The 26226-nt window shown below is 41.2% G+C and overlaps 1 protein-coding gene across 3 annotated transcripts in view; it reads right to left on the bottom strand.

Moving 5' to 3' along the window:
* The window catches only part of GTDC1 (glycosyltransferase like domain containing 1), a 261261-nt gene that overhangs the window by 142874 nt on the left and 92161 nt on the right, over positions 1-26226 (bottom strand). For 2 of the 3 annotated variants that reach the window (XM_070945985.1, XM_070946067.1), the window contains one exon: positions 712-904. The exons of the other annotated variant lie outside the window; for it this stretch is intronic. In XM_070945985.1, the coding sequence (XP_070802086.1) occupies positions 712-904 (193 nt within the window). The remainder of the gene's footprint in view (positions 1-711; positions 905-26226) is intronic. 3 annotated transcript variants of the gene reach the window in all.

Genomic DNA, 26226 nt, shown 5'->3' with positions numbered 1-26226 from the left:
AATAATCTACCTAGAATTGAAGATTATTTTTGAGTTCTTTCAAAAATGAATGTACTCCTCCTCCCTCCCTCTCCTTCCTTCCTTCCTTACCTTCCCTTCCCTCCCCTCCTTCCCTCTGAAAGGTTCCATGCTCATCTGAAAAGTTCAAATTTATTTTCGTTTTTATTCTTTTGGTGTCTCAACCTGCACACTACCTTCACTAAAACAACCCATTATAATTTGAAGGAGATTTTACATTTTTATCCCATGCTTTTCTACTTTGGTGTTCCAATCAAACTCTACCAATCTGTTCTGACCTAGGCTTCCTGAGTCAGTAAAACACACAAGTAGTCCCAAAAACCTGTTTTATTTTAACAGCTGTGAATTCTGTTCATTCACAGATGAGTCCCAAATGTAAAGAGTCCTTCAGGATAAAACTGATAATCACCCACCTTTATTTCCCTTGACACGCTGCCAAAGACCTAATTGGCAAAGCCACATGGAGTCCAGAATCAAACAGAGCTTCAGACTTTAAACTGCACAGAATTAACAATGTTGCTTCCTGCAAAGGCCCACGTGCCTTTGCTCCTCTTTTAAGTCTTATGAGAGGACCTTTTTTTAAAACTGTTCTTGCCTTCTGGCAGCTCTGCGCATGCGCACACTGGGAACAGGCTCCCCTGTTTCTCTGCCTTGCTGAGGTCTGACTCTGGAGGCTCTGGAGGCAACACGTACCTCCCAGACTGCCCTTTCTCTGCCTCCGATGCAGAGCCCTCATCCGAACCTTGCCCAGATTCCAGGACTGGCCCATGTTCCTCTCCAGCCTCCTCACTGTCCGACTCTGCTGCCAGCTCCGCAGGCTGCTGGTGGACCACAACACAATCCAATTCTACCAGTGTTACAGCAGTATTCCTATTGCACATAGTCACTGTTTCAAGAGAAAACAGGTTTTCTTAGCTTACTTGAGCTCAATTCCCTAAACATTTTTGTTTTTTGTTTTTTTAAAAAAGTTTAAAAGTTTAAATTCACGAACACAGAAAAGTAGTTGACAAACAAGTCCCATGCAATTACAGCAATGCACAACACTTTTGATACCAGATCGTAAGAAATTTTACATAATCCAATCAAACATTTAAATTTAAGTAGCACAGATTTACTTACAGCACTTTAATTACTCTATAGGGAGTTCCACGAATATTGCAATATATAGCCTAACAGTTGGAAGTAACAAAAGTTCGTAATGTGAGAAAAACTAAAGCATTGTAAAACATACTCCACATAGTTTGAGTGAATAATAGAATACTATTAATACTGTAGCATGTAAAGATCACACACATCAGATTTTTACTTCAGTTAAACTTGCTCTGCTAGAATGCTGAAATATTCCTAGAATGGATCAAAGTCTTAAAATGCTGAAATATTCATAGAAACTAAATTTCATCATTGTATATAATTTTAACAAATTTTACCAGGGACTGTAGTGCCCTGATATAACAGGTGCTGTAAGATGCTACCTTTCAGAAACTTTTTACCAAATATATTCGTCCTCGTCGTCATACAAGAGGGAAAAGTGATAATCGTAATGTGTGATGCTGTGATGACACCTGTTTGGATTCCAGTTGCCCATATAAATAGTGAACATTCTTCACACAGTCATTCCTAAAATTAGAGAGTATCTTTACTGGGATGTTGAAGCATCTAAACTTGTGTTTGATGTACTGCCAAACCTATATAATATTTATGTAGAATGGTACCAGTGCTGCACAGATTCCATATGCTCTTAGTTTACAAGGCCAAAGAAGACACTTATCCTGACTATGCTGACCTGGTCAAGCTGAATGATCAGCTTTCAGCATAAATAATGGCAAAAAGTTTATTTTTTAATTTATTTTTCACATTTCTATGCCACCCAGCTCTTTCATACAGAGGGAGACAATTACATTTTTCCTGTTACTTGGTTTGCTTGTATATGATATATTGTACAAACATTGGGGGAGGAAATAAACGTGTAAACACTCTTACGTAACATATTATCATACTAAAATCCTGTATTTAAGGAAATTCATCATTATCAATTGTTCTGTTTTAGTTTTGTTAAAAAGAATTATTTCACTAAAATTAATAATTGAAGATATGGGGTCTTCTCTTAATTTACAATATAATTATAAAACAAATAATTTTCCAAAACAATGTCTGTATTAGCTCAGAAATATGCATCTTATAAAGTATAATCTGTACTTGTTCTGTAATTTGAGCAAATGCGTTTTAAAAGATTTTAAGCCTGCAACTGTCTTGTAACTAAATAAGAACAGCAGCAGAAGACATGAGCCAAACGGATAGCTATCAGTTTCCTTGAGCCTAATCTGATTAAAGAATCTCTTTCACGCTTTCAATCTCTCTATCAAAAAAAAAAAAAAAAAAAAAAAAAACCTAAATAGGTTGCCATGTAAGAGGGAAGGAAAAGATAAAAATAGCTCTTGGCAAAAATAATTTTAAACATGCCATTTTAGACTCTTACAATTTTTTTTTTAAAAAAATTAAAAGTTCCTTAATATTATGTGTTTTTCAAAAGGCTGGCTCTCCATCTCCATATTATGTCTTAATACTAATGAACAATTCAGAAGCATAACAAAAAGTATTTTATTTATTTATTTATTAGTATTGCTATCTTTGATCCTAATAAAAAAAATCAAAGGATATGCACACAGACATTCACTTCACTCAGCTTAATAAAAATTCAGAAATATGCATTGATTCAAAATAGACAAGTATCCTACTACTTCGTAATATAAAATGAAATTAGAAGGGGCAAATAAAAATTCATGTTATCATGCTTTTAATATATGGTGAATGGGAGTAGATTTGGCTCTTTGGGAAAGTTAATATTATCAAAATGGCTATTGATTTCGTGGCAGTTACTCAAAAAATTGTTTCATCATATTGTATTAAACTTGTGTCCTGGGTCAAATGTGGATTAACATTTTTTATAAATGAATCAGATGAAGGAGAAGTAATATCTGTCAGATAGAAGGCGATACTCAGTGGAATGGTATGGTTGGCACTTCGCAAGGCTCAAGCTATCTTGATAAACTAGAGAATTAAACCTAATCTAACTAAAATATAATAGCAATAGCACTTAGACTTATATACTGCTTTCCCGTGCTTTCCAGCCCTCTCTAAGCGGTTTACATTACCACCAACAATTTGGATCCTCATATTACCCACCTTGGAAGGATGGAAGGCTGAGTCAACCTTGAGCCTGATGAGATTTGAACTGCCAAAGTGCAGTACTGCACTCTAACCACTGTGCAACCGAGGCTCATAATACTACATAGATGGAATGTTTTTGCAGCTAGACATATAAATATAAGTTAAATACACAAAACAGAATGGATAATGTGGGGTTTGATTACAGTATATAAAGATGGAATTAGAGAGAGATTTCGGTGTAGTGGTTAAGGCACCAGGCTAGACAGTGGGGTGACCCTAGGCCAGTCACTTCTCTCAACCCTAGGAAGGAGCAGGCAAGGGCAAACCACTTCTGAAACTGTGCTAAGAAACCTGCAGAGACTAATCCAAGCATTATCACCAGGAGTTCACATTGACTTGAATGCCCCAACAACAACAACAACGAAAATATATGTAGGACCTAGGTGTTTCAATAAACTGCAGTATAAAATATATATTAGCAGGATGGTGTAACAACTAAATAACATTATGTCCCGCTTCGCCTGGAATATTTTCACCAGGGACTTGATAGCAAGATCTTTTATACTTTTTAGTCTGAGTTCTCTGACTAATAATACTTAAGCATCTAGGTAATTCCTTATTTATTAGTCTATTAGTCACTTAAGACCAGTGAGGCAGCAGTTCCTACTTTCTCCATCGTTGCCATATAAGAAATTGGAGTGCTGTGACTACCCACATTGTGTACCTGGCCCAAAAAGTTGGATGATGGTTATTACTATTACATTCAAATGATTGCTGAGAGACTTCCCAAAGTAGGCCTTACCTAGAATGTTACTGATTAAGTCAACTTCATCGTCTATTAAGAGGTCTGTCGAACTTCCTACTTCTTTTAGTGAATTATTCATACTTCAAACTGTATTACATTACATAAATATAATACATAATTCATTCTTATTGTAAATTTTGTGTCATATTTTACTTTCTTCTCAAGCTAGTCTGCCATACAGAATTGTTCCAGAAGTAGCCTGCTATAAATACATGAAAGCAAAGCCACAGATTTAGCTTCTGTAACAGCAATCATCTGTTATTTTGCCTATTCATCAACCTCAGTTCCAGATGCTTAATTATCAGCCTGACCTCTCATATATAACTTGTAGCCCATGTTGAATGGGAATATCAACCATGTGGAGTTTACTCATAATTCAGGAGTGTGCATTTGAGTGTAATGTAAATTATTGTATTATATTAATGTATCCTTATTGTAATATTTCAGTAAGTATACATTATTAACTTTATTAGTCCTTTTAATCAGTTCTATTTATTTATTTATTTTTGATATTTTGTCTATCCATGTTAAGAGACAGAAAAATAAATCAATAAGGAAGACCTTAAGGAGGATAATTGGAATAGTTTATTTATATCCCAGGTAAGCATTAATGTGAGGTTTTTCAAATCTTTAGGATTATAACTCATAAATCCATCTCATCATGAGAAATATTGGGGATTACAATCCAAATATATCAGGTTATTTATGCCTAATTTATATGAACAATACATATTTCAATAAATAATAGCTTTTAAAATCGCTAAAATGTTATGCATTAACATGATCTCTGGCAAATATATAACCATGTCCTTGAATTATTTTGCAGATGGTCTAAATCTCATAAATTAGATATATTTTACTCTCTGTAGGCCTATATGAATTGCACTCCTTATTCACTTAAAATATCTTCTTTATTAAAGATCAAAAGCTCTTAAAATTCGAAATAATTTAAAACTTGCAGTATTACACATTTGGGCCTCAAAAGGTGTGAGGGTATTATTTGTAAAATGTAACAATATAAGTTACATAAGTAGCATAAGTGATAGTGAAACTGGAGAGAGGGGGGAGAAAGAGAGGGGGAGAGAGGGAGGGTGGGGGAGAGAGAGAGAGAGAGATTATCATATACTGTATTTACATTGTCTTTCAACATGAAATGAACAGGATACACACACACACCCTCTAAAAAAAGCTTTGTGATAACCTTCATGAGATCAGCAGCCTCAGATAATTCTGGGGCATAAACCTGAGCACTAATGATAACTGACTTACTGCAGAACAATTTCTTCTGACAGAGATGTGTGGCCTTCCTACCCTTGCCCAAGGCTGAATTCCATTCTCTTGCAAAACCTAGTGAGCCTTGATCCTTCACCTCCCTGGGCCAGATGGGTGAACACAGCCTGAAGCTTCAACTCTTATAAGTGGACAGCTCAATGGTAACATTTAAAGGCACAACGATATCCAAATCTATTGTACAAAATGCAGATTTCTGCAAAATGGTGGAGTTATGAAACACTAAAAAAAAATACTATAACATCCATTGTTGGTTGCAATTTTTTTAATTTTTTATTTTATTTATGCAATTTATCCACTATTTCAGTCCTAATGGAGTCTATAATTATGGAACAATACGCAGTGAATGCAATACACTACAATGACAGAACTATGTAATTTTTTTGATGAGAAAAAATTACTGAGAAGGGAGTACAACTATCCCAAGAGAGTCTCCCCTACTCCAATAAATTTGCTCGTCTTCTCCTTGCATTGCTTAGGCATCTTCTTCCAAATATCTGTAGTATGGCAAGGAAACCCCAGGGGCAGGTTCCAAATCCGCCGCTACTGGTTTGCATGCGCAGAAGCGTCCGGGCGGGTGGGTGGAGCCTCCCGCCACTGCCACTACCTGTTTGCCCAGTCCGGTAGCAGGAGTGAAATCTATAATTTTTTGCTACCGGTTCTGTGGGCGTGGCTTAATTAGTGGGCGTGGCTTGGTGGTAAGGTGACTGGGAGGGCGTGGCTGGTTGGTCAGGTGGGCGTAGCCAAGTCAATGTCACTTCTTTGCCCTTTTTTAACCTACAAAACACAACACAACACAACTGGCTCACCCACAATATAAAAGCAGCTGTGCTAGACCCAAAATGGCCCTTGCAACAAGCAGGAACCTCACACAGCCACAAAAAGCCCAAAAAAACAACTTTCACACTTTACACACACAAAATTCCACATAAAGCTTTGTGAGATTTTGTGTGTTTGTGTAGTTAGAGTGAAACACTACAGAAACACACTAAATCTCAGAAAGCTGCACAAATATTATTTTATTTTATTTTTATTTTTATATAAAAGCAGCTAAATTTAAAACTTCCTAAACTTTAAATGGCTAGGTCTAAAAAAAGAACAACTAAAAAAAAAACCCAATTAACTATTTTTTTAAAGCTCCCAAAGGAGAAAAAAACTTACCCAATAGAACAGGGGTCTCCAACCTTGGCAACTTTAAGACTTGTAGACTTCAACTCCCAGAATTCCTCAGCCAGCTTTGCTTTGCTGGCTGAGGAATTCTGGGAGTTGAAGTCCACAACTCCCTGCCTGCTTGATTGCAGGCAGGGAGATTCAGTTGCTTGCTGATGCAATGGATTGCAGGGATTACAGCAAGGTGTTGCGACCAGCAGCTAAGGTAAGCAAGCTGAGGGGGGGAGGGGGAGGGATTTTTGCTACCTCGTCAGAACCATTTAAAAGGAAAAAAGTTTTCTTTTCTTTTACATGGCTCTGGCGATCCAAGCTGAGTTGCCTGATTAGCAGGCAACTCAGCTGGGATCATCAGAGCTTGGTTCCTCAGAGCCATTTTAAAGAAAAAAAAGGCTCTGATGATCGCGTGGCTCAGCTGGGCATGGGGGGCAGGGGCAGGAATTTTTGCTACTGGTTCTCTGAACTGCCCGCCACCATCGCTACCTACTCGCCCGAGCCGGTCCGAACCGGGAGCATTTCACCCCTCTCCAGTAGCAACCCACCACTGGGAACCCCAAGGATCAACAGTTAAGAAATAAATACTTGAGAGCAATCCTAACTGATTTTTTCATCACTTTAATGTTTCTGATGTCAAGTAGCACCTGAAAGGACTGCTTCCAAATTACTGGGAAGTTTTCCCAAGCACCACCTGAAAGTCCAAAGGGCACATCAGAAACCCAGAGCAGACCTCTTAATCTGCCCAGTGCCCCCCTCCAATGGATTTCTGTGGATCTTATCCATCACATAGTCACAGGGACTCCACAACAAAAGACTGAGAAAAATGTTTCCCACCCTAGAACATGTCTTATCTCTTCTAAGAAGAAAACCAGATCTAAAGTTTCCATCTAGCATTGGTTAAACAAATGATGAGCTGGAGTAAGCCTGTGTATGGGCCATCCTGAAAATCATAGACCATTTCTGACCTTTGACCCTGTGAAATGAAATTAAAGTATCCAGAATCCAATGTTGTTGTTAGTTGTGAAGTCGTGTCCGACCCATTGCGACCTCATGGATAACGTCCCTCCAGGCCTTCCTGTCCTCTAGCGTCCTTGGGAGTCCATTTAAGCTCACACCTACTGCTTCAGTGACTCCATCCAGCCACCTCATTCTCTACTGTCCCGTTCTTCTTTTGCCCTAAATCTTTCCCAGCATTAGGCTCTTCTCCAGTGACTCCTTCCTTCTCATTGGGTGGCCAAAGTATTTGAGTTTCATCTTCAGGATCTGGCCTTCTAAAGAGCAGTCAGGGTTGATCTCCTCTAGGACTGACTGGTTTGATCGCTTTGCAGTCCAAGGGACTCGCAGGAGTCTTCTCCAGCACCATAGTTCAAAGGCCTCAATTCTTTGGCGCTCAGCCTTTCTTATGGTCCAATTTCCACAGCCATACATTGCAATTGGGAAATCAATAGCCTTGACTATACGCACTTTTGTTGGCAGGGTGATGTCTCTGCTTTTTAGTATGCTGTCTAGATTTGCCATAGCTTTCCTCCCTAGGAGCAAGTGCCTTTTAATTTCTTGGCTGCAGTTCTCATCTGCAATGATATTGGAGCCTAGGAAAATGGACGTTGGTCTTACCTGATACGTCCCTTCTCAGCATGTAGAAAGCGTCAGTCACTACCTCCATTTCTTCCCCATCTATTTGCCAGGAATTGAGAGGATTGGATGCCATGATCTTAGTTTTCTTAATATTTAGTTTCAAGCCAACTTTTGCACTCTCCTTCTTCACCCGCATCAAGAGGCTCTTTAGTTCCTCTTCACTTTCTGCCAGAACCCAATAGCCTGGGTAAATCTCTAACCAATGAGGTTGAGCTATCCAGGTAAGGAATCGCTGTAGAGCTGTGGAACTGTGAAGCCGTGCTCTTTGCAAGCAGAATGATCTAATAAAATCATCTCTTTTCCCTTGCTCTGGCATTCAGAAATGAAGAGGAACAGTCTGCTGGCTCTAGTTTAGTCAGCTCAGATGGATAAACTAAGAGTGTTTCCTACGGAGGAATTGAATATAATACAGGATAAACACTGTTATGATCTTGCCTGGTTAAACTAACTAGGATGTTTCCATTGTCAGAGGATCAATCAAAGTTGCTTGAACCTTGTAGTGCTTCCAGATTATATTATGTACTTTTCTGGATCTGTGAATGGGCCCTATCTTCTTGTTTAAGTGATCTGCAAACGTGCATTTCCTTTTTTGCCCAGCTTTTCACATTAATGGTTTCAGTATTTATCTGACTGTTAATTGCCACCGTATTGCTTACTTTCACAAGTTCTGCTTTATTTTAAATTTTAGTAGGCATCCCGAGTGCTTGCCTGGAGCAGAAAAGATGGGACAACGCTGAAATAAACTGTCAGTTCCTGTTTTTCCAATCCAGATGTACTTGCAATATTACCCAGCTATATAAACTGCAGCAATTTCATTATTTTGCTTTCAGGTAAGTGAATGTTTTATGAGTGGGCATGCCCGCCCTAAAAACCATTTCGTATAAGTGTGCACGATGTTGCCAAAATTCCAGATGCGACATCTGGCCCCAACCACTTTGTATTCCAGCCATTACATTCTTGACTTTGGGATGTGCACTTACACCTGAGATAAAATTTTATTATCTGCTCTCTACGAACTCTAGAGGTAAGATTTCAATTAAAAAGCAGGACATCTTGTCACTTTATAAAGTGATATGTCACTAATATTTTTTCACCTTTCAATAGGAGTCCATGCTAGGAACATTTTTTAACAATGCATAGTTAAGACAAGGAACAAGGAAGACAAGGAACTGCAAAAAAAATTAAAAAAAAAAATCCCTCACCGAAAAAAAATGCACTTAAGTGTTAATGTACAATATAGAATAATTTTATTAATGCTATTAGATTAGAATACAGGTAGTCCTCGGCTTACAACAGTTCATTTAGTCACCGTTCAATGTTACATTGGCACTAAAAAAAGTGATTTATGACTGTTTTTTCACAGTTACAACCTTTGCAGCATCCCCATGATCATGTGATCACAATTCAGAAGCTTGGCAACTGGTTTATATTTATGACGGTCACAGTGACCCAGGATCACATGATCCCCTTTTGCAACCTTCTGATAAGCAAAGTCAAGGAGGAAGCCAGGTTCACTTAACAACCAGGTCACTAACTAATCAACTGCACTGCTTCACTTAACAACTGTGGCAAAAAAAAGGTCGTAAAATGGGGCAAAATTCACTGAACAAATGTCCCACTTAACAACAGAAATGTTGGGCTTAATTGTGGTTTTAAGTCAAGGACTACCTGTAGACGTATCCCAAACTCTAAATTCTTCATTTTGGTTTTTTTTTTCCTATTCCATGATAGTGGAAATGAAGTCAGGGAAAATCTCTCAAACGTAAAAGTATTATGAGATCAAACAGTAGCAATTTAAATATGCATGCTCTCTTTTTGTGCCTAAAAACCAAACACAGCCATTTGCCTTTGAGAAAGAAAAAAACCAAGCCCCTTTTTTAAGGCAATACTTGCATTAGGCCAATAGAAGCTAAATAAAATGATATGGAAGAATTGTACATCACACTAAATGGTTAAACATCAAGAAAAACTGGGAAGGATCTGCACTGTCTGAAATGGTATGGGTTTTTTAAAAAATAAATTTTATTCATAAACACTTTTTTTGAAAAACTGCATTGTCAGGATATACCATTTACAAATTAAAAAGACCAAAAAAGAAGAGTGGTGTTAAACATTGACATACAAGTTAATAACAACAATAATAATAATATAGTAACAATAGTAATAATATAACCAAAAAGCTTTTAGCTAATGGTATGAATTGCTATGTTTTAACCTGCTTACTTCCCAACATAGCATCATTCTCACTGGACCGCAGCAAAAAAGTAGCTTGCTAAAAATAACAAACAATGATGAGAAACTAAGAAGCCGAACTACATACCAATGGGTTAAAAGTCATAGAGAAATGTTGGTTGTGTGATTTTCATAGTTCTTATAGTATTTTTTTTTAAGAAATGTTAACATATTACATTTTATACCACCACCTCAGGTAACTGTTCACATGAATAAAAGACTTTTATTTCTACCAGACTCTACTCCTTTAAAGACCTTCTGGGTAAATACTCAAAATATATTTATCTCTTAAAAATTGACAATTGTATTTTAAAAGACTAACGGTATGCTTATTACACTTTTACAAGAGAAAAGCCATTATTTTAACTGATGGAGCTATATGCAGAAAAACCCTTATGGCTGCAAAAGGCACCAACTTACTAAAACAGCACTAAGGTATGCAGTCAGAACATGGATTACTTTGTTGAAATATCTAACATGATACTAAGACCTGAGGCAAATTTTAGCTTCATTCTGGCTTCCTTGTTCGTGTGTGTGTGTGTGTGTGTGTGTGTGTGTGTGTGTGTGTGTGTGTGTGTGTGTGCGCACGCAGGCATGTGTGTGTGTATAGGAGAGAAAGAGAGAGAAATCAAAGGAGGAAGATTTCTTGGTTTTTCAATATTCTCAATGGAGACTAGTTGTTTAATGCCGTATCAGTTTGTTGAGATAACATCTCTAATTATACAGGACAAATATATTCCTAATATGATGAATTCAGATCTCCATATTTTCTGGAAAGCAAAATAAATTTAAGATAGAATATACTCTAATTTTAAAAACCTGTGTATTAGATCACTTTAGTTTTGTACGTATTTTTTAAGATAAACAAGTTCCCTTAGGTGTACATTTATACATCAATAAAATTTAGTTCCAAAGTGCAAGGGTCTCATTTTGACTTTTCTTGAAAATCATTTAAAAATAAGTTTCTACTTCTTCAATATTTTTAATTTGTGATTTTTGGGTAATGTTATATAGTCTGCTAAGATATACATATACATCAGAATGCTTAATCAAAGATGGGGGACTATTTTTCCTCATCATATAGAGATCATTCATGAATCAACTACACAAATTGAGGGATTGTGAGTAATCCTATCAATCATGATAAAAGACTGATGAATATTTCAATCATATCAATATGCGTTTTAGGTACACTTCAGTAATGTAGAAATTGAACCGTAGCCGATAGCAACCCAGTCATACTGTGCAACTATTGTCCCAACAAATAAATGTTAGAAAATTTTATATTATTGTGCGAACTCAAAAACAATCTCAAACTACTGCGAACGTCCCTTAGTACAGTTTAGAAATGAATGAGCAAGTAGAGATACTCTTGGCAAATCCTTTGCCCGAGGGAGGCCACTGTTCCTCAGATAGACGGATGTGAGTCCCTTTTCGTGAAGTGGGGTCGTGGGGTGCAGATGGGCTTGCTGACTACATACCTGGCTCCCTGCCACGTGGCGGCAGCCCTACACGAGCTGCTTGACGTTATTGCCAGGGTGGCGGTGGATACCCCCAGACTTGTTGTCATGGGGGATTTCAACTGCCATCCGTCGGTGAGACGTCGGAGGCAGCTAGGGAGTTCATGGCTTCTATGGATCTGACCCAGTTAGTTCAAGGCCCCACTCACACAGGAGGACACACTCTGGACTTGATTTTTGTCTCTGGTCAGTGGTTGAATGATCTAGGAATAGGGGATTTAGATATTAAGCCCTTGTCATGGACAGATCATTCCCTCCTTCACTTAGACTTTCGAGCCTCTTCCCCTCGCCGCAGGGAGACGGAACCGACCAGGTGGTTCCGTCCCAGGCACCTGATGGACCCTGATAGTTCCTGATGGAGCGTGGGCTATTTCCTGAGACTTTGGCACACAACTCGACTGAAGACCTGGTGGCCGCCGGGGCTTTAGACCGCGTCGTGCCTTTGCGGCCTTTCAATTAGCTCCTTGGTTCTCCGAGGAGCTGAGAGAGATGAAACGTCGGAAAAGATGCCTAGAGAGTGTCTGGAGGACTAGTCAATCTGAATCCGACCGAACACTGGTGAGGTCTTATATCAAGACCTACCTAGTGGCGATAAAAGCGGCAAAATTTAACTATTTTTCCGCTCTTATCGCATCTGCAGAGAACCACCCAGCCGCTCTGTTTAGGGTGACCCGTTCCCTTCTTCGGGGGGGAGCGCGGGAAGACCCCTTGCAGGGTCGAGCTGAGTGAGGAGTCTGTGCAGTTCCTGCATGATAAAGTCGCTCGGATTCGGGAAGGCTTGGACTCCAACTTGGTGAGTCCAGGGGGAGAGATGGGGGAAGGTCTTGAGAACATTATCTGGGAAGAGTTTGACCCTGTGGCTCCCGAGGATGTGGACAGGATTCTGGGTAGGCTTAGTTTATTGGACCCGTGTCCCTCCTGGTTGGTCCTGGTCTCCCGAGAGGTTACACGAGGCTGGCTCCAGGGGATTATAAATGCTTCTCTGAGTGAGGGGACCTTTCCTGCTGCCTTGAAGGAGGTGGTGGTGAGGCCCCTCTTCAAGAAGCCTTCCCTGAACTCGGCTGTATTAGCAAATTATCGTCCGGTCTCCAACCTTCGCTTTGTGGCGAAGGTTGTTGAGAGTGTGGTGGCACGACAGCTCCCCCAGTACCTGGATGAAGCTGTCTATCTGGACCCTTACCAGTCGGGCTTCAGACAGGGGTACAGCACGGAAACGGCATTGGTCGCATTGGTGGATGATCTCTGGAGGGCTTGGGACAGAGGTTGTCCCTCTGTTCTGGTCCTATTAGATCTCTCAGCAGCTTTTGATACCATCGACCATGGTATCATGCTGCAGTGGTTGAGGGGGTTAGGAATAGGAGGCACAGTGTTGCGGTGGTTCTCCTCCTTCCTCTCCGACTGCTCGCAGTTTGTGTTGGCAGGGGGGCAGAGGTCGACCTCGGGGCACCTCGCTTGGGGGGTGCCGCAAGGGTCGGTCCTCTCGCCCCTTCTGTTCAACATTTATGTGAAGCCTCTGGGCAAGATCATCCGTGGTTTTGGGGTGAGGGTACATCAGTACGCTGATGACACTCAGCTGTACATCTCCACCCCAGGCCACCCCAATGATGCCCTTGACGTGATGTCCCACTGCCTGGAGGCCGTACAGGTCTGGATGGGGAGAAATAGTCTCAGACTCAACCCTTCCAAGACTGAGTGGCTGTGGCTACCCGCGTCCCGGTATAGTCAGCTGACGCCATCACTGTCTATAGGGGGTGAATCTCTATCCCCCACAGAGAGGGCTCGCAATCTGGGCGTCGTCCTGGATGCACGGCTGTCTTTAGAAGAGCATATGACAGCCGTGGCCAGGGAGGCTTTCTAGCAGGTTCGCCTGATTCGCCAGTTGCATCCCTTTCTGGACCGGGACGCCTTGCGCACAGTCACTCACGCCCTTGTTACCTCCCAGCTGGACTACTGTAATGCTCTCTACATGGGGCTCCCCTTGAAGAGCACTCGGAGGCTCCAACTGGTCCAGAATGCGGCCGCGCAGGTAATTATGGGTGCAACTCATTGCGCCCATGTAACACCTCTCCTGCGCGAGCTGCACTGGCTCCCAGTGGTCTTCCGGGTGTGATTCAACGTGTTGGTTACCACCTTTAAAGCACTCCATGGCTCAGGACCTGGGTACCTACGAGACCGCCTTCTGCTACCGATAGCCTCCAACCGACCAGTCCGCTCCCACAGAGAGGGACTCCTCAGGGTGCCGTCAGCCAAATTATGTCGGCTGGCGACATCCAGGGGGAGAGCCTTCTCTGTGGGAGCCCCTTCCCTTTAGAATGAACTGCCCCCGGACATATGCAAGATCTCTGACCTCTGAGTTTTCCGCTGTGCTCTTAACACCCTATTCTTCCGATAGGCAGGGCTAGTTTCATAATTGAGTTTTAAATTCGGAGTTCTTAAATTTTTGGGTTTTTTAGTTAACTGGCCCTAAATGTAATAGTTTTCATAATTTTTAAATTTAAATTGTGATATTTGTATTGTGTTTTTACCTGGCTGTACACCGCCCCAAGTTCTTCGGGAGAGGGGCGGTATAGAAATAAAATTATCCTTATCCTTATCCTTTTAAAAAAATCCTGTAACAGCTTTAAATAGACCCGTTATACAATTTAATTTTCATTCTGAATCCAGTAATTACAGATAATAATGTCACCAGGGCACCTAGTGTAGTTAATCCAAGGATTGGCAAATGGGTGACTTATTGGGTTTTGGACTACAAAGATTCTAAAGCCATTCCCAAATGGCCAGAAACTGTATAGGTCAGGCCACACAATCTGTTTCATTCCCACAATCTCCCTACTCCCGAAGACAATGATCTGATTCTGACCGCAATATCCAAATTCCTCCCATCCTCATCTGTTTACATTGATGACAAAATTGTCTTTGCAGAGATGCTGCTGTGGCAACAGCCTTTGCAGGGCCTTGGACAAATTGGTCAGCATTCGAGAATCATGGGAGCCCAGAATTTTAAAATGGTTTAGACCTATCACAAAAAAATAACAAAAATCTGCTCCTAGTGACTCTGCTTACTTCAGTCTAGGATCCAATGATCAGCCAAATCTGATAGAGATAGTCCTCAACTTATTACCACAACTGAGTCCAAAATTTCCATTGCTAAGCAAAACAGTTGTTAAGTTAGTTTTGCCTTGTTTTATGACCTTTCTTGTCACCGTTGTTAAGTGAATTACTGCATTTGTCAGTTAGTAACATAGTTATAAAGTGAATCGGGCTTCCCTGTTGACTTTGCTTGTCAGAAGGTCACAAAAGGTGGTCTCACATGACCCTGAGACACTGAAACTATGAGAAATACGTATCAGTTGGCAAGTGTCCGAATTTTGATCATGTGACCATGAGGATGCTGCAACGATCGTGTGAAAAACAGTCATAAGTCACTTTTTTGGTGGTGTTGTAACTTCAGACAGTTTCTGAAAAAAGACTGTAAGTCAAGGACTATCTGTATATCTATCAGTGGTTTTTTAAAAAATCCCATCACTAAGAAGAAAAATTGAAAAGAAAGGGAAACAATGAACTGTCCAGAAACTAGTTAAGGTAATATTGTTCAGCTTGCATCTATCTCAAAGGTACTTTTTACATGTATGTTTTCCCCAGCAATAAAAAGTCCAGGTTTAATGAGATAAGAAGAGTAGTGAATGTCAATTTTAATCTAAATGTCATTTACACATCTACTATACCTTTTGGGGTGAAGTCACCACTTCCCAGACAATTGGACGAGGCTGGTATTGGAAAATCTTTGAGATGTGCCATTCCCAGACTTTTCCAGAGAAAGTAATTCAAAATGGGGTCTCAACTACAGCAGCCAGCAAATGAATGTTTTATTTAGAAATTAACATCAAAGATAATCAACTCAAATCTCTCTTGAGATGTGAACCGTCCTATTAGTTTGCTGACTCCTACTGCGTTTAAAGGCCAATGTAAACTTACATTTATCTGTTTCTTCTCTAGATGTACAATGAGAACTGCTGATCCATGAGAATCATGGATATCAGAAGTCTTAAAACAGTAAACCTTGATCCTTCCAATGCCATCTTTCCAAACTATCAAGGAGATTCAGAAACAGGGCAGTAGTACGTCAACAGTACTCCTTTCTTATCTAAAGAACCTGATAATAATATGATTACATATAAGAACAACCTTGGTCAATTTTGTCTGATGCATAATAATACTGTCACACAATCTGGTGATTTAGAGATTTCTGCCCAATTCTGCCCAATAATTCTGCATTGGGGAGGGGAGGGGTAACAAGTAAGAAACCTGAAAAATATTCAGGAAGACTTCAATATAAACTTAACATTCACTTTGAATTAATATGCTTTGTGTTTAATAAAAACGTTGGCAGATGGTAGCTTTTCAGTTAAAATATGACAAGGTTTCTTTACATTTTTTTCCTATGTAACCTCCCCTACACATTTCCCCTTCAAGGTTTGTTGTTCCATTTGTACAGTGTGCACATTTATTTCACAACAAAGTATAACTCCAAAAAACTTTACGGTAATTACTGTAAGTTAGGAATAACCCATTCTAACTGGAGTTCAGGGCAAATCAGTGCAAAACTATGAATGGAAAGCAAAACTTATTGGCAATGCAAACTTCATAAACATTACAAAGCAGAAGAAACTTCCTGTTATGCTAGAATTTTCTTTATTCACACATTTGAAATTAAGAAAAAAATGGTATAACCACAGAGATTGACTCTAAGATGTTTGGGTCAAAAAAATAAGATGATTTCACCCTGGAAATCTAACAAGGTACAAAAATATTTTAAGAACACATTTGCCACCTGGCAAGGAAATACAGGCAGAGAAGGTTGATTGATGTCTTCACCATTTATGTATTAGATAATATAGGGATAATCAAAGAAGAATATCTTGATAACATTATAAAGATTATAATGTAAATATATATATTTTGTGTGATTAAGCATGGTCCTCTTATCCCTAAATTATAGGTGCTGTGTAGAAGTGAATTCTGCCTATAATACAGATCTAAGGATCTGGCTAGATTACTACCTTATTGGGGGCAGGGGCAGAAGGATATTACAAGAATAACCCAATAAATCACAACATCACAATTGCTTGCATCTATCCCAACTGAGTTTCAATTGTGTTGGATCATTCGGAGAAGTTTCTTATGGTTTTCCTCGTCATAATTCATATTGGAGGGAGACTATTAGTTAAAGGTATTTCTTTATTAGGTCTGAGAACTGTGTCCACTTAGTCATATCAGCATCAATATTAAATTGAGTAATTTAAAGAATCACTGCATACTGATGAGACCCTTTTGTTACATGTCTCTGAGCATAAATGATATTAAGAACCATTTGAAATAGCATATATACTCCTAGCTCATTAAACCTATTTCTGGGTTTCCTACTCTGATAATCAAGCAACTACTGGAGCTACAACTTACAACTCTTATATATTTATACTGATGACATGGGAAAGTTTTGTTGATTATTTTTTTAAAAAACTGTCTTAATAAGAAAATGAAGGCTTTGTGATTTTTATTTTTCAGACTTCAGAAGATTTGTTTCTTAGATTTTGAAAGATTCTAGGGAATTGTTATGTTTTTCGTTAAATGCATTACATGTGCCATAATGTATATAGGTATTTACTCAGCCATAAAATGTAATGAAATCATGCATTACTACTCAGTGTTTCTACATTTATTACTTTCAGTTGCTGTACTTTATTCTTTTAAACTGTCTTGCATTTATTTTATTTCTATGTTGTTCAAGGGTTCACTTATTTTCAGATAATCAAGATTCATGGCTAGATATTAAAATAAACTATTATAACTATTTTTCAACATCACAATAACCTTCAGCACTCATTCTTTGGTGTATACATATTCTCTGCACTCTTTCTCAATATATTAGGATACTATTAATATACTGGTGATATACCTCACCCCATATGGATGAATTCTTTATTCTGGTGGAGCTTTGTTAAAAATGTTAAAAAGTAAGAGAAGGTACCCCCTCTCAACAGAGCATCTACTGAACAATTTACTCTTTGCCCATTACCATCCATTAGAACTACCTACTCAGGAGACAATAAAATTATTAGAGAACATTGCCCACTACCTTAAGACCATTATTTCTTTTCATCTTCGAGATGTTGAGTTGTCAAAGAGAAATTCCAATGCACAAAATTCTTAAAGGAAGTTGCAAATTTTTAGATAAGGCTAGGGGACTGATTAGGGGACTGGAGGCTAAAACATACAATGAACAGTTGCAGGAACTGGGCATGGCTTGTCTAGTGAAGAGAAGGAGCAGGGGAGACATGATAGCAGTGTTCCAATATTTGAGGGGCTGCTATAGAAAAGAAGGGGTCAAGCTATTTTCCAAAGCATCTGAAGGCCAGACAAGGAATAATGGATGGAAACTGAACAAGGAGAGATTCAACCTGGAAATAAGGAGAAATTTTCTGACAGTGAGAGCAATCGATCAATGGAACAGCTTGCTTTCAGAAGTTGTGTTCATCACTGGAAGCTTTCAAGAAGAGACTGGACTGCAATCTGTCAGAAATGGTGTAGGGTCTGCTTGGGCGAAGCTGAAACTGAATCAGGAGAAGATGGAGATGTTTTTTGTTCTAATGGAATAACAAGTGGATACTCCAGACACATAGCTACTGTTAGATAAGCCAGAGAATGTGCCTAGAAGAGCCTTTGCTTATCTATGGACAATGAGCTAGTTATGCCTTTCCAAGATAAAGAGGCCCTCAAACCCTAGTTACCTTTTACATAGACTACTACAAGCTCACGGAATTATCAGCAATCATCCTCTTGCCTCTGAGCTAAGCACTAACTACCTATAGGGTTCTGGATTCAATTCAAAGTGATGGTTTTGACATATAAAGCCATTTATGGCTTTATGCCCAAATATCACTAAGGTTGTTTCAAATAGAATTTACTCTTCCAGTTCACACAGTTGGAGATGCTAAACATCAGCCCACAAGATATTCAGAAGATTGAGACATAACTAGGGGCTTCTGGGAAGAAACGGTGAACTGAAGGCAGCTCCGCTAAAAGCAAATAATGAATATGCAAATAACCATCCAAGAGAATGAACTGCATAATTTTCCTTTATGAGATTTAGAAAAGTGGCATGTACTTGATAGGTTTTTGAAGACTTTTATGATAAAAGAAATTGACAGAAATCAGGTTCTGGGACATTATTTGTAGGAATTAAATATCAAGACAGTTAAAAGGAAGGAATATAAAGTTGGTTTATTTGATGAATGTTCAAATAGATACATTATCATCTCTGGCAACCCTTAGTGGACTTTTGCTAACAAAAACTGAACAACAAGGCTTTAACATAAGATAGATAAGAGATGAGATACGGGAATTTTAAGAGAAGGTGATAAACTACTGATTTTTTAAAAATTTGTGATGAAGAGGAAAGTAATTTCTTTATGTACTTTTCTTTTTCTTTACAATTTTTTTCTTTTCCATTTATCCTCTTATGTACTTTCTATTCTCTTCTGCACTTTCAATTTTGTTTTTGTTTTAGTCTGTATTCATTTTTATTTTTTCACTTGAAATGTTTAATTACTATTAAAAAAAGAAGAATATTATGCTAGGAGTTCATGCATCTCTATGGTGGCTCCTACCCTCTGGAACAGCCTACATCAAAAGATTCAAGGGGTGCCTTCCTTCCTGATATTTAGGAAGGCAGTGAGAACAAACAAACAAAAAATCAGGAGAGCTTTGAATTATGAGTTCTTATTGTTGAGATGCACCTACAGGTAATCCTCAGTAAACCTCAGTTAACAATGGTAATTGGAACTGGAATTTCCATCACTAAGTCATGAAATACAATGTCAAGGGACTGTATCACTTAGTGCTGGCCATACTGGCATTTCAGGTTGCCACCATTAAACAAATCCCACATTGTTGTTAAATATGTCACATGACTGCCATTTTCAATCTCTTGTTTTCTTCCCATTGACTTGACATATTAATTTTTCTGAAATCTTGCATAGCTTTTCCTAATCTAAAAAAAAAAAAGAAAGAAAAAACTAAAAGATTAGCTTTTCCTTATCTTGTGGAGCTTCTTCTCTGGTAATATTGTACTGCTAACTAGAGAATACAAAACATTTGCTAGACCAATTCCCGAATACAGCTCATCTGTCTGGAACCCGCACTGCATATCCTCACCGGATGTTGGCAAAAGGGCTGCTTCTGGCCTCCGGAGGTCCTCCAGGAGAGTGGGGAAGACCGTTTTCACCCTCCCCAGACTCCTAGAATGGTTCTGGAGCCTGGTGAGAGATAAAAACGGGCCTACAGGGCCATTGCATGCCAGGAGCAGGGGGGGGTTTGCGCATGCATGTGCAGGGGCAGGGCGCAGAGAATTATGGATGTGAGCATGCACACGTTCAACACACACACACACTCCTGGCACGCGATGGCAAAAAGGTTATGCACTATAACATAATAATGAGTAATTTTAAGTCAGGAGATTTAAAATATGACGAACAAACCTATTCTCTTCTGCTCAGCAAATAGTAAGATTTGTGCTAAGCTTAAGGGAAGATTTAAATCTGAAGAACAACAGATTGAAGATGGGTTTCTCAATGTGTATTTTAATAAGGCATCTCTCTGCTTAGACTCCAGTCTATTTTTATTATGTTTTAAACTATTCTTCTTTTGAAGTTGGACAAGAGTTTCTAACAATACCAAGAGAAGCCTGTTTTCCTGATTATTTAGGAATAAGCTTCATCTACATATGTTGAAAATGATGAGAATCTAATTGTCTCCGAACTGAGGATGTTCTTACTTGGTCAAAGATAGAAGAAAAGAGAAAAGCTATTTTGTATTTTTTTTAAAAAAAAAAAACAGAATTATGTAAAGCTGGCCCAACATGAAACTAGGGATATAACTCCACTTTCAAATGATGACACCGTATTAGAAACACAGCAGAAGCCAGGATACCAGAGCATGCAATTTTTTTAAAAAATGTAAACTTGTGTGTGACTCACTTAATATCTGCCTTCCTTAACAAAGGAAGTTTTGGTACCAATTTTGGTTGTAAGTCTAGAACTACTTATATTCCATTCATTAGCTCTGTGCAGTGCTACTTTAAACTGCTGCAAACAGGTGCTACATTTTCACTTATATAGGTCCCAAAGCACCTTTCTGGGATTGAAATCAAACAGTTATGTTTTTATTTATTTGCTTAGTTACTGAAGTTTGTATGTCATCCCAATTAAGGACTTTAGGAAGCTCACCATTACATACTCCAGAATGGACGTTGGCTTACGTGAACGTCCTTTTTCAGGGCGCTGCGACTACATTCCATGGCTGGGGACTTCACTTCCTTGTAGCTGATTACTGGGTGTTAAATATTCAAATTTTTACTCTGGTCTCCGCCCCCTTTATGCTGAATACTTCAGTCTTTCACGAAGGAGCTGGAAACCAGGAATCCATAAGAAAGGAAACAAACAAAAAAACACAAACATCGCCAACAACAAGCCGGCCAGAGTAGGAAGCCGGAACAAGGGCGGGAATGGAATGTAGTCGCAGCGCCCTGAAAAAGGACGTTCACGTAAGCCAACGTCCATTTTCCAGTGCGCTGCTTCCTACATTCCATGGCTGGGATATACCCAAGCTCAACTATAGGGTGGGAGGCTGACTGCTCTCGGCCACCCCGGCAGAATGGACTTGTTGAAGCACCCGTCTGCCAAATGAAGCCTCAGCCGAGGCAAAGGAATCAATCTTGTAATGACGGATGAACTGTGAAGCTGAAGACCAAGTAGCAGCACGACAGATGTCAGTAATGGAAGCCTGAGTAGCCCACGCAGCCGTTGTCGCTGCACTGCGAGTAGAATGAGCAAAAATTCTGCCTGGAACCGGTCTGGCTTGGCGTTCATACACCATCGAGATACACGACTTGATCCAATGACCCACAGTTGAAGAAGACACCTTACGACCCATGGAAGCAGGATGGAAGGACACCAAGAGGGCCTCAGTCTGTCGAAAGGAAGCCATCCGTTTAAGGTATCTTCGCAGAGCCCTGCATACATCCAATGTATGCCAGCACTTCTCGTGGGGATGGTGAGGGTCCGGGCAGAAATCAGGCAGGACCAACTCCTGGGCTTGATGAAACCATGAGTTCACCTTTGGAACAAAGGAAGGATCTAATCTCAATACAACTCTGTCCGCGTGGAAGATGCAAAGGTCCTTGCGGGCAGATAACGCTGCAATCTCGGAAATCCTCCTTGCAGACGTAATGGCCAATAAAAACGCCAACTTGAATGACAGGAACTTCAAACTGATGGAGGCCAAAGGTTCAAACGGATCTGATGTGAGAGCGTGAAGGATTAAAGGCAGGTCCCAGGACGGATAACGATGTACAATAGGCGGCGAGATGACAGTCGTCCCCCGAAGAAAACCTCGAATCCTGGAATCATGAGACAAAGGCCGACGAGGGTCGCAAGATAAGACTGTTGCCAGAGCCGCGACCTGTCTCCGCAGTGTAGCCGGAGCCAGCCCCTTGTCCAAACCGGCTTGAAGAAATTGCAGGACCTCCAGTACCGATGTGGCCGATGTGGGGTCAACATGATGCTTGGAACACCAGACAGTAAAGGCTTTCCAAGAAGCCTCATAAATACGAACTGTCGATGGCCACCTGGACGATTGAATGGTGTGTATCACATCATCTGGAAGGCCATCCTTCTTTAGGAACACCCACTCAAGCACCACACGGTTAACCGGAGCCACTGGGGGTCTGGGTGGGCGATGACTCCCTGGGAGAGCAACATCTTGTGCAGAGAAAGAGTCCAATGGGGAGCTATGGAAAGATTCACCAAGTCTGCGTACCAAGCCCTGCGCGGCCAACAAGGGGTGACGAGGAGTTCGGCCCGTTCCCTCAGGACCTTCCTGATGACCTTCGGGATCAAAGGCAGCGGAGGGAATGCGTAAAGCAGGCCCGGGGGCCACATGTCCCGAACCTCTGGATTTTGTCCTGAAATGTCTCCGGATGAAGGCGCCACTCTGCCGGATCTAGATGTTCTCTGCTGAGCCAATCTGCCCGAACGTTGGCTTCTTCAGAAATGTGATCCGCCCGAATCGACTTCGTGTGGCGCTCTGCCCAAGACAACAGTTTCTCCGCCTCTAACATCAAGGGTTTGGATCGAGTTCCCCCTTCTCGATTCGCATGGGCCTTCGTTGTCATGTTGTCCGTGAGGAGCAAAACATGTTGACCCTCTAGGAGAGGACGAAACCGCCGAAGGGTCAGGCGCGCCGCTCGCAGCTCCAACCAATTGATGTTGTGCATCTTCTCCTCCGGAGACCAAAGACCTTGCACCACTTCGTTCAGCAGGTGAGCACCCCACCCCTGCAAACTCGCGTCTGATGTCACCACGAGCCGGTCTGGTTCCAGAAAGGTGCACCCCTTTGACAGCGCCGGCGAAAGCCACCATATGAGAGATGTCTGGACTTGAGGTGGGAGAAACACAGGTGTCTTGGACGTGCCCCTCCCCGACTTCTGGAATTGTAACAGAAACCACTGCAACAGACGGGAGTGTTTGCGTGCCCAAGGAACGATGGCTATGCATGACACCATCTTCCCCAGAAGTTGGGACAGCAGCAGAGGAGACACCGCCCTGAGAGATCTCACCTGAGACACCAGATCCCTGAGGCTGTGGATCAGGTCTGGCGAAAGAAACACCTGACCTTTGCTGGAATCTATGATTGCCCCCAGATGAAGAATGCGAGTGGTCGGCGTGAGGTGACTCTTCGGGAAGTTGATGGTGAAGCCAAATTGTTGGAACACGGTGATCACAGCTGTTATGTCTCGAACTGCCTGCTGTGGGTGAGACGAAAGGACGAGAATGTCGTCGAGGTAACACAGGATTCTCATGGTATCAGGCGGAGCTGAGCTGCGACAACTGCCACCAATTTGGTAAATGTTCGTGGAGCAGAAGATAGACTGAAGGGCATCGCGCAGTATTGGAAATGACGGCCATTGTACTCGAAGCGCAGGAATCTGCGATGTGCTGGATGGATAGGCACATGCAAATAGGCCTCCTTGAGATCCACCGACTGCAAAAGGTCACCTTGTCTGACGCAAGCCAGAATTGACTTCAAGGACTGCATCTTGAACCTTCGATACAGGATGAATTGATTGAGAAGTTTTAAGTTCAAAATGCCCCTGACCCCTCCCGAGGACTTGGGCACCAGGAACACGGTTGAATAAAAGCCTGTTCCTTGCTGGGACATGGGAACTGATTCAATGGCATTGATGGAGAGGAGATGACGGAGTTCTGCCTCCATCAGTTGTCTTCTTGCGGGAAGCGGTGACACCTGACAACGGATGAAACGACTTGGAGAGGTGGAGAGAAATTCTAGACACAGACTGAAAGTCACGGTGCGAAGGATCCATTGTTCGCACTTGGAAGACTCCCACTGATGATGAAAACCTTGGAGACGACCACCAATGGGAGCCAACGGCCTTGAGTCACTTGCCTCATCTGAACGGCCTGAATCCGGATCCCCGGAATGGGCGCTTGGACTGGAGATGCGGCCTGCCTCTGTCTCGAAAGGACTGTTTATCTGAAGGTCGATCTGAACCTTGTGAATAAGGTCTTTGATGATAGGACATCCCTGATCCTGTGAAGGGACGAAAGGAATGTCGCTGCCCGTATGGGCACCTGCGTTCCTGTCTCCTGTAGGATGACGGAAGGATCTTGCGCTTATCTTTGTCCTCTATCAGTAAGGGGTCTAGTGCCGTTCCAAACAACTTCGAAGGTGAGTAAGGTGCAGACGCCAGCTTCCATTTGGTCTTAGCATCAGCTCTCCAATTACGCAGCCAAAACATCCTACGAGAAGTCACCGCAGAAGACAATGCGCGAGAGGCAAATTTAGCAGCATTCAAAGAAGCATCTGTTGAATATTCAGCGGCAGCCACTAGTTTGTTGACATCATGATGCAATCTGATGTCATCAGGAGGCAACCTCTCTTGTAATTGGCGCAGCCAGAGCAAGGAGGCTCTAGTGAAGAAGGAGGTAGAGGTGGCTGCCTTGACTGCCCAGGCAGCCGCCTGATGCGTCTTTCTAAAGGCCAACTCTGCCTTCCGATCCTCTGCTTTAAGTCCATCAACAATATCCATAGTAATGACAGAGGATGAAGTTAGAGCTGCAACTGGGGTGTCAACCGAAGGCAAGGCCAAAATGTTCTCCAATTCGGGAGCAGAACAGTAAAGTTTCTTATCAAGAGCACTAGGAGCAGTCAAAGAGCCAGGTTGAGCCCAGCTACTTTGAACAACTTCAGCAAACAGAGGTGGACAAGGAATAACATCCTTGTCTGGCTTGGACACTTGGAACAAAGGATCATGCAAAGAAGCCTCTTTGGAGGTATCAGCAGAAGAGACAGAAGACAAGCCAAACTTAGGGGTCACTTTGGCCTTGTGAAGGAGAGATCGAAAAATCGAGGGTCTGAACAGGCCTGTGAAAACCGGTTGCTCAGAAACAAAGTCCTCATCTTCTGACAATTCCATCTCCTCAGGAATTTCTTCTTCCACCTCAGAGTCATCACTGGAATCATAACCATGATGCGCAGATGTAGAAGGCCTTTCAAACAAATGACCCCTTCGTACAGGTGGTGGAACAGAAAGTTGACCAGGCTGCACACCTTGTTGCAATCCTGTGGACAGAATCCTTGCCAAGACATCTGACAACATAGCCTGAACATTCAATTGTGGCTCAGTCACAGTAGAAGGTCCTGCAGACACAGCTTGTGAAGGCTCAGTATGCGAAGCAACGGATACAGCTTCCACCACAGGTTCAGCCTCCTGAGCTTGATGAACCATAACAGGGACCTCCATGGTACAAGGTCTGGTTACTTCTTGTTGACTATCACCAGCTTCCTGGATCACACTAGACATCTCTGGAGGAAGATGATGAGGTAAATTCCCAAAGACAGGGAAAGAAGAAATTACAGGATCAGCAGGAAAATCAGGGGAAGATCTCACTTGAGAAGACTGCCTAGCCCTGTTATATTGGCGTTCTAAAGCATTATGCCTTCTAAGAGCATATCTATCTTTGACAGGAGCCTTTTTCTTAGAGGGTCTGTGAGATCTGGCCCCTTTAGTCTTGTCTTTGGCCTTAAAGCCCCTGGGGGGGGGATGCTGGCAATTCTCTAGGTGGACTGCCTTCTTCTTCCAATTCAGAAGAAATGACAGGATCAGCCATGTCAGCAGAACAAAAGATTCTGTAAAATAGTGAGGCAAAACTATCATTAATATATAAGGACCCCTGCACCGATAATAAGTCCTGGAATATCAGCCCATCCTGCAATAGGCATACATTTAAATATGCAGGAGCAGTTGGCAAGGCCTTG

The sequence above is a fragment of the Pituophis catenifer genome, unplaced genomic scaffold, assembly GCF_029215685.1.
Source record: "Pituophis catenifer annectens isolate HBS135680 unplaced genomic scaffold, rPitCat1.0.hap2 SCAF_1, whole genome shotgun sequence".
Taxonomy (NCBI): domain Eukaryota; kingdom Metazoa; phylum Chordata; class Lepidosauria; order Squamata; family Colubridae; genus Pituophis; species Pituophis catenifer.
This window is presented reverse-complemented; position numbering and strand designations above follow the sequence as displayed.